This window comes from Sphaeramia orbicularis, chromosome 10, assembly GCF_902148855.1.
Source record: "Sphaeramia orbicularis chromosome 10, fSphaOr1.1, whole genome shotgun sequence".
NCBI lineage: Eukaryota > Metazoa > Chordata > Actinopteri > Kurtiformes > Apogonidae > Sphaeramia > Sphaeramia orbicularis.
In genome coordinates, this window is record NC_043966.1 from 49,056,818 (window position 1) to 49,073,304 (window position 16,487).

At 40.8% G+C, this 16,487-nt stretch overlaps 1 protein-coding gene across 3 annotated transcripts in view; it reads right to left on the reverse strand.

Annotated features, from left to right (window-relative positions):
* Positions 1-374: 374 nt before the first annotated feature.
* Positions 375-16,487, reverse strand: part of LOC115427101 (ETS-related transcription factor Elf-2-like) — a 37,601-nt gene continuing 21,488 nt past the window's right edge. For 2 of the 3 annotated variants that reach the window (XM_030145501.1, XM_030145503.1), the window contains exons 4-6: positions 5,644-5,836; positions 5,282-5,523; positions 375-1,555 (exon numbers count right to left, since the gene is read on the reverse strand). In XM_030145501.1, coding sequence (XP_030001361.1) covers positions 1,071-1,555; positions 5,282-5,523; positions 5,644-5,836 — 920 coding nt within the window. In that variant the 3' untranslated portion in view covers positions 375-1,070. Of the gene's footprint in view, positions 1,556-5,280; positions 5,524-5,643; positions 5,837-16,487 lie in introns of all 3 variants that reach the window. The other variant, XM_030145502.1, reaches the window with a different exon arrangement.

A 16,487-nucleotide genomic window follows, 5' to 3' on the forward strand; every position in this document is an offset into this window, starting at 1 on the left:
ATAAAGGAGACACTGACTTATGTTGCTTTAAAACTAATACAGGTCGAATCATTCATTTGTAGAGTTTTCTTTTTCAAAAGGTCCTTATGCTCAAGTACAACATGTACAGCTTACTTTTGTATTTGATTTTCCAAACACTGGATATGGGTTCATCCATGATGAACCAAAAACCTGTTTTCATTAACAAGGCCACAGTAATTCATGATAATATAATAATAATAATAGTGTAAGACCATGATAGTTGTACTGTCACTTTGTGCCTCTACCTTCAGAAATGCTTCCAGAAGTGAACATTGCAGTTGTCATAGGGCAGTGACTCTACACCACCTCCTTGTGGCTGGGTGTCACTTTCTTAATGCACCTCTGAATAAAAGTACTCAGAACACTGTTTTAATCCACATTTGTCTTTTATAATACATATTTGAGTAAAATCTACTTCAATACACTGATAGTTCAAGGAAAAATTGTATATTTTGAATGAGGAACACACCATTGGGTTGTTTCCCGTGGAAGCAGACATTCATTCACTCCCTTTTTCTGAACAAAAAAAAAAAGAAAAGGAAAACCAGACTGGAGCTGATGAAGACTGTGACACTGCAGTGTAGAAACAGAAGTGTGAACAGAGCAGGAAACTATGAGAACCTAAAGACAGAAGTCATACTACATGTGATACAGAGCATCGAGTATCAAAAAGGCTTTTTACAACGTCTCATCAGGCGTTTATATTAGGTTTGATTACAAAAAGGAGGTTTCATGTACAATCTAAGGCTGTGTGTCTGTGTGTTTGAACAACAGTCCCTTTATTCCTCTGAAGGGGCTTCATCTGCTCCAGAAGAGACAGTCTCAGCCAATCAGAGAGCAGCTATGCTCTGTAGAGAGGTGGGACTGGGGGTGGGATGTGTCCTGCGCTTCCTTAGCAGTGTCCTCAGTCACTTCCTTTCCCCCTCCCTCCCCCTGATCCTACTTCGTGGCCCACCTGAACAGGGCCTCAGGATGCTGGGGTCTCTGCAGCTACTGGGAGGGGACTGGAGGGGGGCGGGGCCTCTGCTTCCACCTCTGGTTGCACTGCTTCAGGCTGACTGCTGAGGTGCTTCTGACTCTGGGTTTTGGGCAGAACAGGCTGACTCACTTGGACAGAGAGCTGTGGCAATGGCTGAAGCCACCGCTGCCGGTTTGGCCAGGATGAGCTGCGGCATTGGTCGTCCCGGCGTCAGCTGGACTGTGGTGGTGGCTGGTTTGGTGGTGGCGGTGGCTGGGGCATGTGCTAGCTGCGTAACCACGGGTTTGGCCTGGATGAGCTGCGTCACCTGACCTGAGGGTTGCATGAGTGTGGCCAGCTGATTGGCTGGGATAGTGATGATGGTGATCTTCTCTCCTGCTTTGGAACCGGCAGGTAGCACAGTGGGTAGGGCCTGGATCACCAGCTTTGGGGTTGCATTAGCGTTGGCCACTGTTACCGGGACTCCTGTGGTAGTGGTGAGGATGGGAGAGGAGTTTAATGTCACCTGACCTAACGAGTTGGTCATCACCACCGGCATGGCTCGGATCGGCCTGTAAACACAATACAAAGGACAGTTTACTACGATATAAATTACTGATTAACAAATTATTTTCTTGACTCTGCTGACTATGTTTACTGATTGTCACCACTGTCAAAAAAAGAACTTTGGAACAAAATCAATTGTTCAATGTTTGCATTCACTTAAAGTTTATCTGTTTTGGTCATGCTTATGACATTAATTGTGCTTTGCATATTACATATAAGCAAGAGAGGGACAAATTCAGTAAAAAAAAAAAAAAAAAATCACCATCAATGCACCACGATTTGCACCACATGATTTGCGGGTGGGCAGAACCTATGGGGAACAGCCATTGCCAGCCATAAGTGATGCACCCTTGTTGATTCCAGGTGATGAAGTGCAAGTAAGGCCTCAGTCACAAAGATTCTTAGGAACGATGGGCTCATAAGAATCTCCCAGTTCGTACGAAATCTGGAGTTCATAAACATTTGTGGAGGGAGCATTAGTTTCTTCTGGCCATCTTATGAAGTTGGTACAGCTACCGTTCAAATTGCCAGAGCAACTTGAGGTCTCTGTGAGAAAATTACATGATTTTGTGTCACACAAAGACCGTACAGTTGTCACGTTCTTCGTAAGGGTGCCTTGGGACCTTCCTGCATCATACCTTCATCCACTTCAGGAATTTTTTTGGTCGTAAGGTGGACATACGGCACCCCTATGTGCAACTCACGGCACTTTGATGTTGATGGTAGGAAGATCTTGCACTTTTTCAGAATATTTAGATCAGTATATAAACAGTGGCCGTGTACTAAAAGTCCTGTGTTGTGATCATTGCATTCAACATGGCAATAATGCCCACAACACTGAAACTTCTACAGCCACTGCAAGGTGAAGAAGAGGAAGATCAAGTGGTTGTGGCTGCTGTCTCAATCCAGCAGCAGCAGAAGGGGAGGGACATTCTAAAACGTTAACGTAAAAAAAAAAAAGCTTAATGTAGCTTAATGCTTAAGAACAGTGATCAATAATCACCAGAGTTAATGTGGGCATCTCTAGTCATATCCACTTTCACCTCACCAAAAATCACGATGACAACCCCAATTTTATGGATTCTGTCTACATTTTAAGCCTTTTCCTCTCCATATGCGCAAATAACAAATAAAAAAAACTCAACATAGTTTAATCTTAGAGTATCAGAGGTCGCGTTAACCGAAAATATTCCGTCATTGACAGATTTTTTTTTAAAATGACGGAAAATTCTGAAGGCCGTCCGTCATTTTGACAGATTCAAATACTGAGGGTAATCTACTGTTAACCTTTCCTGCTCGGCTCGTCCGACCGTAGTCAGCGAGCACAGGGCAGATTTCCTCCAGGGCCGATGTCGGGTTAACTCCCTTGCCGGTAGTGGAAGACAGCAGCTTTTATTTATGCACAGTATATCGATCTTTGTACACTTTTTCCTTCTGTCCTCTTACACACTCATACTCAAAACTGCCGCTCCCTCACCTTGCTCGACCACTCACACCATTCGTTCACGCACGCACCACACACCGCTCTCGCACTTAAAGGAACACACACACCAGTCTCATACTACAAAGAAAGTTTTCACACAACACTGTGAGCAGAACCTGTTCGCAGAATCGCTGGTCTGTCTGTCTCTCTTAACGATGCATCAAACAGTCCATAACAGCATCCACCTGTACAGAACCAACAGCACCACTGTTCACAACTACACTGAATACAACAGCGGTACTGCAGTCACATGACTCACCGTTAGTCCACCTGTAGTAGACCCCCTGTCCAGTTAGTCCACCTGTAGTAGACCCCCTGTCCAGTTGATGGTGAGTGTGAACATTAATCAGTCAGTGTCCAGTCTTGTGTTGTTGTTTTGCTGACTTTAGCCAAAATTAGAGGCTACTTTTCTTGCGCAAACTGTGAAGACAGCCGAGTCTCCTTAGTTATTTTAGAAAACCCAGTTAAATCCGATGTCATTAATAAACGCGGTGAAAAAAGAGGGACGGATGCGGTGGAGGATGACGGAAAAGCAAGGAATACGCCAGTGGCATTTGGTGTGCTATATGTACGCATTTTCTACCTTTCATGTGTTATTTGATGGCATGTCAATTTGTGCGTAGATCTCTGGTTCATATAACCTGAACCCTAACCCTCAGTGCATAACACACCAATTATAAATGGCGTATATAATTATGCGAGTCGTGATATCACGTTGGTTTATCAGCCAGCAGCAACTACAGTTGCTGCATCATTGAAATGTTTTTGAACATTAAATACTACTAAATATATCTCTTTATCATTAAAAAATAAAAAATTGAAATGACGGATAATAATACGTTATGACGGAATTTTTACGACCCTGTCCGTCAAAATGACGGACAATAAAAATGTCTAGCGCAACCTCTGGAGTATTGTTTTTTCATTCATTCATTCACCTTCTGAACTGCTTTATCCTGGAGAGGGTCACGGGGGTGCTAGAGCTTTTCCTAGCCATAGATGTCCACGCATAATTTGGTGATGACTGATTGCTGTTTTCAGACATTAAGCTACATTTAGCTTTTTTACATTAAATGTTCTAGAATGTCCCAAAGAAGAGCAGAGAAGACAGAGACGTTAGTGGGTGCAGCCATAGATACAGAGGCAGCACCTCTATGAACAGTATGACACTGTCAGCCAAGACTTGACTCATTACTACCCTCCTGTTATTTTTCTGCAGGTAACAGAATTAAGTAATAAGGTAGAAGTTAGAGGAACATTGTTATATGAAGTAATGTGATGTCAAGTCAAGTAATTAAAATTTGGCCAGCATGTTTTCTGTGTGTTTGGGATTATGCGCTGTTCATGGTGCTGAATTACACACACCTGTAGAGAATACAGGGGGAAACACCTGACCTGCATCATTAAATGTAATAAAAATTTGGAGTCATAATAAGACACCAAATGAAGAAATTTGAAGTAGAAGGTATACAAAGGTAAACAAAGATACACAAGAATAATAGAGGGAACTGAATATTAAAACACTAACAGATGGAGCGCCGAACTCTAACTGTCCATCACGCACATTCTCTCCATTACCCTGATCCTCGTCACCCTGTGGACTCTGCTTTATCTCCCTCCAGGTTTTGTGTTGTTTCTTCATGTTTATTTTTCTTTTAATAAAACACTTTCCATTCAGCACCTTGCATTTGAGTCCAGTCATTCACTCCATCTTGAAAATTTGTATGTGACCCCCTCTAAGAACGCTACGAATGCTGGACAAATGAAAAGTTGTGCGTTGTTCTTAGGTTGTTCTTAAGGCATTCTAAAGGCGATTTCCGAGCACGTTCATAGAAAAATTTTTTGTAAAACAAAAAAAAGAAAAGAGAGAAAGAAAAGAAATTCACAATCTAAAGGATATCGTCAGATTATCCTGATCGGGAAATTAAAAAAAAAAAAAATCAAGATATTTTTTTGCCCATATTGCCCACCCCTAACAGGTACCCTTTAAAAAAAATTTGGCAATCATTGGTTTTAAAGGCTCCATATAAATTAAGTTCTCAGATAATCATTACCATCAAGACTATAGAAAACACTCATGATCATGTATAACTTCTATTTTTTTTTTACAGAGTTTATTATCTGTAATTAAACCATAGGCCAGTGGTCCATTCCAGCTGTTTTAAAATATGAACCACCTCCTGCCTTGACCCCAGGTGGATGATGGACTCCACCTGTGCTTCAGCAGCAGACTGGGATGTGTTTGTTGTACCTGGTGGTGTTGCTGGGGATGACAGTGACGTAGGTCTGGTGGGGCTGGGTGGGGGAGCTAGTGCCCAGGGTGGGGGGGCCCTGCTGGTGTGCTGGGTACTGAGCAGACACCGCTGCCTCGCCATCCTCCATGTCCTCGCCTTCATCGTCGTCGATGACCCGAATGTTCTTTGGCATGTCTTTGAACTGGTAGGCCAGACGCTGCCCCTCCACCTTGGCCAGAATGCCGCGCTGGTAATAATATCTATACAAAGGCATACAGTGTTAGTGTGTGAGATGGAGTGGCCGGTGCAGTGTGTGTGTTTTTGTTTTTTTTTTTTTTTTTTTTGGGGGGGGGGGGGGGGGGGTACAACAGCAGCTTTACCTGAGGGCTCGGCCCATGGTCTCATAGTTCATGTCAGGCTTGTTCTTGTGTTTGCCCCACAGTCGAGACACGGCTTTGGAGTCAACCAGTTTAAAGATGCCCTTGTCCCTCTGCATCCACTTGATGTACCTGGGACATGTGTTTTTATCCTGCAGTAGTTCCAAGAGGAACTCCCACAGATATGTGGTATTACCTAGAGGACACGAAGCAAGGAAACAAAGAATGAGGAAGAATGAGAACCCATCATGTTCCTTATATTACATATATATATATATATATATATATATATATATATATGTATGTATGTATGTTCCTTGTATATAATAAACACCAATCTTAAAACAAATAGATTAATCCTTGAAATTACATGAAATTGAGTTCAGATGCTGTTTCAACAAGTAAACATAACGTGCTGCGCAGTTTTAATACCCCTCGGCCAAATATAGATTCTATTGAAAGTTACTGCTCTTTAATTTAGATTAGACTGTCTTTGCATAAACTTACTACATACGTATATGTAATAATAATTACACAATTACTCATTACATTTATATTTGACAGTACTTATAACTGCAGAAGGCACAAGTCCACTTGACCTTGAAAAAGCAGGTCATGGTCACCTATATTCAATAGGCTTCTGCTGCATGCCAAGATGCATCCACAATACAAAATTTGGTGCAGATATCTCAATGCATTCTTCAGAAAATGTGATTACGTTGTTGAAAATACTTGTTGTCATGTGACCTTGAAAAAGTAGGTCAAGGTCACCTATTTTCACTTGGTTTGTGCTCCATGTCAAGATGTATCCACAGTATAAATTTGGTGTAGATATCTTAATGCATTCTTCAGATGAAGCAATTATGTCATTGAATGGACAGACAGATGGAGTAACAGACAACAAACGATTACAATATCCCTTCAGCCAGAAGTTGGCCAAGGGGTAAAAACTGAGGACCATTAGCATTAGCTTAGCTCTGACAATGATTCATGATTGGTGTACTGTGAGCTGAAAGAGAGAGTGATCGACTAGAGATGGGGCGATGTGAGCAGAGGGGACAAACACAGCAGGTATACTGCAGTAAATGACTGTTATATGATAACAACTATGAACATTAAAGCTGCAAGCAGCATTGGGCGGGATCTCGCACCGGGCCTCCCATGGGTTCCGCCTCCCGTACGTTCTGCCTCCCGTACGTTCCGCCTCCCGTGTCCGTCGACACCTCCACTCCACTCACACCTCTCCGTCCCGACACCAGCCCCCTCCCTTTTGCATCCGTCCTCCTTTCATCCCTACAGAACTGCGCCCCTCTGCTGAAACCACCATCACCTTTTAATGAGGCTTTTATTTTGAAAAGCCTACTGTGTGTGTGTATGCATGTGTGAGTGACAGGCAGAATCCGTTTGAGTGAAATGAAATTGTCTTAACAGCTGAGCATAGAAGTGATAATTTACCATTTTTATAAAAGCTTTGATTTTGAAAAACTTTATAGTGTGAATGTGAGTGTGTCTGTGTGTGCGTACCATTCACATTTTTTATCATGTCCTCATTTATGTATATATGTTGGTGTTAACTCTTGATGCACACTGGAACATTCGTAGTGCTCGATGGAACGAACATTTGGCATTGGTTTCATGTCTCTCGGACATTCCTTCTGGCCACTATGGTGGTTTCCATGTTTTTTGACATAGGTGGTGCTAGAGAGCCCATTTTGACACCTACGGGGTTAATTTTTGCATTTTATCAAATTTTTTGCCGGACCTGACATACATGCCAAATCTGGTGAGTTTTCGAGCATGTTTAGGGGGTCAAAATCCAGTTCAAAGTGGTGGACGGAAAATAATTCAAACCGCAAGCGGTGTTAAGGCCCTTGCCCTCCCGTGCGACCGCCTCACGATGCAACCGCCGAGGCCACCGACAGTGAGAGGACACCGTATCGTAGGCTGGATCCGACATTCTTCGAGATAAGCAGTGTTATAATTTTGAAAATGACCACTTCATCGCGACCTCATCACAGCCACACCCAACATTTGATCAAAATTTAGGTGATCACTTTTGATCACACATGTGTGTAGGTGATTTTCACCAGTTTGGTCCAAATTGGATGTAAACCCTAGGAGGAGATGATGACAGTATGAGGGGTGGGAATCTGACAAAACCCATTCATTTCTATGGCAGAGTTTGTGTTTTGTCATGGCAATACGATATTAAATAGGGGTGTGTCCTTAATGACTTTTGGTTCAGTTTGGCATGAGGGATGTGTGTGCCAAATTTTGTTTGACTACGTCAAAAAACATTTTTTTTTGTCCCATTCAAAAACTGTAGGGGGCGCCAGAAAGCCATTTTACAATCCAAGTATACGAGTTCCATATTATCGTGTTCAGGTTGTCATTCCGCACAAATTTTACATTGGGTCCAACTCAATCTGACACTCGGTGTTTGAGATATACACACTTTTATACTCCTAAAAATGGCTGCTTCGTTGTGAGGTCATCACAGCCACACCCAACATTTGATCAAAAATGTAGATGATAACTTTTGATCACATGTGTGTGTAGGTGATTTTCACCCAGTTTGGTCCAAATTGGATGTAAGCCCTCAGAGGAGATGATGAAAGTATGAGGGATGGGATTTTAGAGGTCCACACTTCCACCCAATATGGCCGACTTCCTGTTGGGTTTAGGGTGGGGCCATAATGTAATTTTTACTTGTCCTACCATGGGCTATGTCTGGACCAAGTTTCATGTTTGTACGTGGAAATTTTTTTTGGGTGGGTTCCCATCCGTGCAATGTATTTTCATATTTTGAGGGGGCGTGGCCGAGTCATTTTTCAATATTTTGAAAATTCTTCTTGCTGGAAAATTCTACTTTTCCACAGTGTAATTTTCAGTCTGTGTACCTTTAGTGAAACACAAAGAGTTTTTCAGCAATAACATCCTTGTGGAAAAACCCCATTCATTTGAATGACACAGTTTTGGTGTAGTCATGGCAACATGATTGTAAATAGGGGTGTGACGTCATTGGCTTTTTGGTTCAGTTTGGCATGAGGGATGTGTGTGCCAAATGTCTTTTTCCTATGTTAAAATTTTTTTTTCGTTCCCATTCAAAAACTGTAGGGGGTGTGAGAGAGCCATTTTACGATCCAACCATACGAGTTACATATCATCGTGTTCAGGTTGTCATTCCACACAAATGTTAAATTGGGTCCAACTCAATCTGAAACTGTCTGTGCGAGATATACACACTTTTATACTTCTGACAATGGCCGCTTCGTTATGAGGTCATCGCAGCCACGCCCAACATTTGATCAAAAATGTAGGTGATAACTTTTGATCACACATGTGTGTAGGTGATTTTCACCCTGTTTGGTCCAAATTGGATGTAAACCCTAGGAGGAGATGATGAAAGTATGAGGGGTGGGATTTTAGAGGTCCACACTTCCATCCAATATGGCCGACTTCCTGTTGGGTTTAGGGCGGGGCCATAATGTAATTTTTTACTTGTCCAACATGGGGCATGTGTGTACCAAGTTTTATGTTTGTATGATGACAAAAATTTGATTGCGTAATGTATTTTGATTTTTGAGGGGGCGCTACCGAGTCATTTTGCGATATTTTTTCTTGGCGACTTCAAATAAATAAATTTTTCTCCGGGCTTGAATTTTTGGTCAAATAAAATTGACTTTTCGTTAATGTTCAGGGGGTCAAATTTTGCGTTCAAAGTGGCGAAAGTAAATAATAAAAAAATTAAAGCTGCAAGCAGCATTGGGGGGGACCTTGCACCGGGTGATCTGCCTCCCCCGCGATCCGCCTCCCGTGGACCATCCACACCTCAGCTCCACTCACACCTCTCCGTCCCAATGCCAGTTCCCACCCTTTAGTGTCCGTCCTCCTTACATCTCTACAGAACACCAGCAACCCTCTGCTGAAACCACCATCACCTTTAAATGAGACTTTATTTTGGAAACCCTACTGTGTGTATGTGCATTTGTTTTGTATGTGAGAGAAAGATCTGTTTGAAAAATGAATTGAAATTGTATGAATAATTGAGCATAAAAGTGATGATTTATCACATTTAAGGCTATTATTTAGAAAAACCCTATTGTGTAAGCATGTGTGTCTGTGAGAAAGTACTTTTGAATGAAGAAACATTGTACAAACAGTTGAGCGTTTGGTCCTACAAGTGAAAAGAAGTTATGTAATTGAAATTATGCATTATTTTCAATAGGGGTTTTATTTTGAAAAAGTTTACTCCGTGTACTTTGTAATGTGTGCAAAATGTCCAATATTCACGATACAATGCAGCAAACGTGTTTTAAAATGTGAGAGGTGGAGAATAAAAAAAAAAAAAAAAGAAAGAAAAAACTAAGTCACTGTCCTGTCTGGGGTTTGAGCTCATGTCTCCTGCACAACAGACCAGTGCTTTAACACTGGTCTACTATCAGACACATGCATGTTTGCACTGGTAAGCCTTATATAGGGATTTTGTCATTGTGAAAAGTGAAACTAAACGTACTCTTCAAAAAAAAAAATCGCCATTATTCCGTACCCATAGGTAGTATCTGAAAAATTCTTTCACTTTTGGATTCTGCGGACTTGTGGAATTCAACGAGGCTATAACTTTTGTGTCAAAAGCCTGAAATAAATAAGCAGTAATTGCAGAAACGTAGAGTAACTTTGAAAGGCAGATTGCCAACTTCCTGTTGGAGTTAGCTCATGAGTGTCAGTGTATGATTTGTCGGGCGCAATCAGACCAACATTTTGGCATTTGTTTCATGTTTCTGACATTCCTACTGGCCGCTAGGGCAGATTTTGTGTGTTTTTTAGTACAAAGGTGGCACTACAGAGTCCATTTTGGCACCCAAGGGGTTAATTTTGATATTGAATCAAAGTGTTCAGCAGCCATGACATATATGGCAAATTTGGTGAGTTTTGGAGCATGTGAAGGGGGTCAAATGGCAGTTGAAAGTGGGAAAAAGTATGAAAATAAACAAATTGCTATAAATCAATAACCGTACATCGTATCTCAAAATTTTTGCATGTGAGCGTTGTGCTGAGTCCCCCTGAACGTGTAGATATGTCACAAGTGGGGAAAAACTCCAAAGTGAAAAATGAGTTCCAAACATCGCAACTTTGCGGGCTTCTAAAAAAAAAAACTAAGACAGTTATGGAAAAGTGCGAAGTAACTTTTTTGAGGAGTGTTCACTCGATCTTTTGGTGGTATTTAGAAGTCAATACGACAAACAGTGTAATTGGAGTTAATTTTAAATTTGTATTTTGAAAGGCATATTGCGAACTTCCTGTTGGAGATAGCTCATAGGTGTCAGCATGTGATTTGTTGGGCTCGATTAAACGAAGGTTTTGGCGTTGGTTTCGTGTGTCTACGACATTCCTACCGGAAGTTTGGAATTTGAGCATTTTATTTTGAAAGGCAAATTCTGAACTTCCTGTTGGAGTTAGGTCATGAGTGCCCACGCGTGATTTGTTGGGCTCGATGAGACGAACATTTGGCATTTGTTTCATGTTTCTATGACATTCCTACTGGCCGCTAGGGCCGTTTTTGTGTATCTAGGGGGTGCTAGAGAGCCCATTTTAGCATCTATGGGGTTAATTTTTCATTTGATCAAATTTTTCGCCAGACCTGACATGCATGCCAAATTTGGTGAGTTTTTGAGCATGTTTAGGGGTCAAAATCCAGTTCAAATTGATGATAGTATAATAATAAAAACGAACAAATAACAATAGGGCCTTGCTTGCAGGCAAGGCCTCTCCTTGTGTGAGAGGGCCTTACCTTCGGCTCGGTCCCTAATTAAAGCTGCAAGCAGCATTGGGCGGGACCTTGCACCAGACGTTTCCGCCTACCCCGCGATCCGCCTCCCGTGACGTCCACACCTCCGCTCCACTCACACCTCTCTGTCCGATACCAGTTCCCACCCTTTAGTGTCCGTCCTCCTTACATCTGTACACAACAGCAGCGACCCTCTGCTGAACCACCATCACCATTTAAATGAGACTTTTATTTGGTAACCCTACTGTGTGTTTGTGCATTTGTTTTGTATGTCAGAGAAAGAATCAGTTTGAAAAATGAATTGAAATTGTATGAATAACTCAGCATAAAGTGATGATTTATCACATTTAAGGCTATTATTTTGGAAAAACCCTATTGTGTGAGCATGTGGTCTGTGAGAAAGAGTACTTTTGAATGAAGAAACATTGTACAAACGTTGAGCGTTTGGTCATAAAAATGAAAAGAAGTTATGTAATAGACATTATGTATTATTTTAAATATTGGTTTTATTTTGAAAAAATTTACTCCGTGTACTTTGTAATGTGTGCAAAATGTCCAATATCCACAATATAATGCAGCAAAACCTGTTTTAAAATGTGAGGGTAAAAAAAAAGAGGAAAAAAAAGTCACTGACCTGCCGGGGGTTTGAACTCACACCTCCTGTACATTAGACGACTGCTCTATCCACTAGTCTATTGTCAGACACACAGGGACCTGTTCTGGAAAGCCTTATATAGGGATTTTATCATTGTGAGAGTGAAACTAAACATAGTCTCATAAAAATCGCCATTATTCCATAACCGTAGGTCGTATCTGAAAAATTCTTTCACTTTTGGATTCTGCAGACTTGTGGGAATTTAATGAGCTTTAACTTTTGTGTCAAAGTCTGGGGGTCAAATGGCAGCCTAAAGTGGAAAAAGTATGAAAATAAACAAATTGTTATAAATCAATAACAGTACATCATATCTCAAAAAATTTTGCATGTGAGAGTTGTGCTGAGTCCCGTAAACAGATAGATATGTCACATGTGGGGAAAAACTCCAAAGTGAAAAATGAGTTCCAAACATCGCAACTTTGCGGGCTTCTAAAAAAAAAAAACTAAGACAGTTATAGAAAAGGTACGAAATCTTTATTTTGAGGAGGGTTCACTCTATCTTTTGGTGCTATTTAGAAGTCAATACGACAAACTGTGTCATCTGAGTTATTTTGAAAAATTTTATTTTGAAAGGCATATTGCAAACTTCCTGTTGAAGATAGGTCATCAGTGTCAGTGGATGATTTGTAGAGCATTGTCCAACCAACATTTTGGTGTTGGTTTCATGTCTCTACGACTTTCCTACCGGCCACTAGGGCAGTTGCCGTTTTTTTCACATAGGTGGCGCTAGAGAGCCCATTTTGGCACCTATTGGGTTAATTTTTACATTTTATCAAATTTTTCGCCAGGCCTGACATGTGTGCCAAATTTGGTGAGTTTTCGAGCATGTTTAGGGGGTCAAAATCCAGGTCAAAGTGGTGTCTGAATAATACTAATAATTAAAGCTGCAAGCAGCATTGGGCGGGACCTCGCACTGGGCGATCCGCCTCCCACGCGATTCGCCTACCCTGCGATCCGCCTCCCGTGACCGTCGACACCTCAGCTCCACTCACACCTCTCTGTCCTGATACCAGTTCCCACCCTTTAGTGTCTGTCCTCCTTACATCTCTACAGAACACCAGCGACCCTCTCCTGAAACCACCATCACCTTTAAATGAGACTTTTATTTTGGTAACCCTACTGTGTGTATGTGCATTGTTTTGTATGTCAGAGAAAGAATCAGTTTGAAAAATGAATTGAAATTGTATGAATAACTCAGCATAAAAGTGATGATTTATCACATTTAAGGCTATTATTTTGGAAAAACCCTATTGTGTGAGCATGTGTGTCTGTGAGAAAGAGTACTTTTGAATGAAGAAACATTGTACAAACAGTTGAGCGTTTGCTCATAAAAATGAAAAGAAGTTATGTAAGAGACATTATTTATTTTTTTCATAAGGGTTGTATTTTGAAAAAATGTACACAGTGTACTTTGTAATGTGTGCAAAATGTCCAATATCCACGATACAATGCAGAAAAACCTGTTTTAACATGTGAGGGGGGGAAAAAAAAAAAAAAAAAAAGTCAATGTCTCGCCTGGGGTTTGAACTCATGCCTCCCATGCAATAGACCACTGCTCTATCCGCTAGTCTATTATCAGACACATACATTTGTGCACTGGTAGTCCTTATATAGGGATTTTGTCATTGTCAAAAGTGAAACTAAACATACTCTTCAAAAAATCACCATTATTCCGTACCCGTAGGTCGTATCTGAAAAATTCTTTCACTTTTGGATTCTGCGGACTTGTGGGAATTCAACGAGGTATAACTTTTGTGTCAAAAGTCTGAAATGAATAAGCAGTAATTGCAGAAACGTAGAGTAACTTTCAAAGGCAGATTGCCAACTTCCTGTTGGAGTTAGCTCATGAGTGTCAGTGTATGATTTGTCGGGCTCAATCAGACCAACATTTTGGCATTTGTTTCATGTTTCTGTGACATTCCTACTGGCTGCTAGGGCAGATTTTGTGTGTTTTTTAGTACAAAGGTGGCGCTACAGAGTCCATTTTGGCACCCAAGGGGTTAATTTTGATATTGAATCAAAGTGTTCAGCAGCCATGACATATATGGCAAATTTGGTGAGTTTTGGAGCATGTTAAAGGGGTCAAATGGCAGTCTAAAGTGGAAAAAGTATGAAAATAAACAAATTGTTATAAATCATAACCGTACATCGTATCTCAAAAATTTTTGCTTGTGAGAGTTGTGCTGAGTCCCGTAAACGGATAGATATGTCACATGTGGTGAAAATGTCTGAAGTGAAAAATGAGTTCCAAACATCGCAACTTTGCGGGCTTCTAAAAAAAAAAAAACTGAGACAGTTATGGAAAAGCCCGAGATCACTTTTTTGAAGAGGGTTCACTCTACCTTTTGGTGCTATTTAGAAGTCAATACGACAAACAGTGTCATACGAGTTAGTTTTAAAAATTTTATTTTGAAAGGCATATTGCGAACTTCCTGTTGGAGATAGCTCATAGGTGTCAGCACGTGATTTGTTGGGCTCGATTAAGCGAACATTTTGGCGTTGGTTTCGTGTGTGTACGACATTCCTACTGGAAGTTTGCAATTTGAGCATTTTATTTTGACAGGCAAATTCTGAACTTCCTGTTGAAGTTAGGTCATGAGTGTCAGTGCGTGATTTGTCGGGCTCAATGAGGCAAAAATTTTGGCGTTTGTTTCATGTTTCTACGACATTCCTACTGGGCGCTAGGGCCGTTTTTTTGTATATAAGGGGCACTAGAGAGCTCATTTGGCACTTATTGGTATAATTTTTATATTTTATCAAATTTTTCGCCAGACCTGACATGTGTGCCAAATTTGGTGAATTTTTGAGCATATTTAGGGGGTCAAAATCCAGTACAAAGTGGCGGTCGGGAAAAAAAATATAAAAACGAACGAAAAACAATAGGGCCTTGCTTACAGGCAAGGCCTCTCACTGTGTGAGAGGGCCTTACCTTTCGGCTCGGTCCCTAAAAAAATAACGGAACCATGCAATTTTAATAGGCCCTCGCCAACATGTATGTCTGGGCTCGGGCCTAATAATGAAAAATGAATGAAAAACAATAGGGGCCTTGCCTTCTGGCAAGTCCACTCACTGTGACTGGACCTGCCCTCTTGGCTCGGTCCCTAATAATTTCGTTTTTTACGAACGAAAAAAATAGGGGCCTTGCCTTCTGGCAAAAACTAATGTGGGTGTGGGTGGGTGTGTGTGTCTTTGTGTGTTTGTGTTTGTGTATGTGTGTTTGTTTCTGGGTATGTGTGTGTACCATTCACGTTTTTATCATGTCTTCATTATTATTAAACTTTTATTCATATATAATTTTTTACATACATAAAAACATTTCTTAAGTAATTTTCGTATTTTTTCTGAATTGTTCAAATGTTCTTGTGTAGAGATTGACAGTGAAGAGTCTTGTCAAGTTTTTAAGTCAAACTAGGAATCTGACTGTCTGTTCATGGTCTTAGAGCACCACCTGGTGGTTTCATTGTATGCATTACACAGGAAAAGATTCAGCCAATCCACTTTCAGGCATCGGTATGCGAAGAATTTGGCAGGTCGTCACCTCTTTAAACTCTCAAAGAGGGAGACAGCTATTCTTTGAAGCAAACTGTTTAATTTATAACTACATCGTATCTCAAAAATTCTTGGACTAGAGGAAAACAGAAAGTGTCCTTTGTGGATTAATATATCATATTTGTAATAAGAGATTGAACTGAATAAGCAGTGATGGTGGACAAGAGCCACTTCCAATGAATTCTTTGAAGGTAGAATACAGTCAGAGGCAGATTGCCAACTTCCTGTTGGATTTAGCTCATGAGTGTGAGTGTATGATTTGTCGGGTTCGATGAGACCAACATTTTGGCATTGGTTTCATGTCTGTACGACATTCCTACTGGCCACTAGGGCAGCTTTTGTGTGTTTTGACTACATAGGTGGCACTACAGAGTCCATTTTGGCACCTAATGGGTTAATTTTGATATTGTATGAACGTATTCACCAGACTTGACATATGAGCCAAGTTTGGTGAGTTTCTGAGCATGCTGAGGGGGTCAAATGGCAGTTTAAAACGAAAAAAGCATAAAAACGAACAATTTCTTATAAATCCATAACTGTACATCCTATCTCAAAAATTTTTGCACGGGAGAATTGGGTGAATTTTCTGAACGTGTGGATATATAACGTGAGGAAAAGTCAAAATTGAAAAATTAGTCCCAGACATCGCATTTTTCCGAGCTTATAAAAAATAACTAAGACATTAATTACAAATTTGCGAAGACAGTTTTTTAAGAAGGGTTTACTCTATCTTTTGATGCTATTTAGAAGCCAATATGACAAACTGGCTCATACTAGTTTTAAGTTGAGGGTTTTACTTTGAAAGGCAATTTGCCGACTTCCTGTTGGAGTTAGCTCTTGGTGCCCACTGGAACA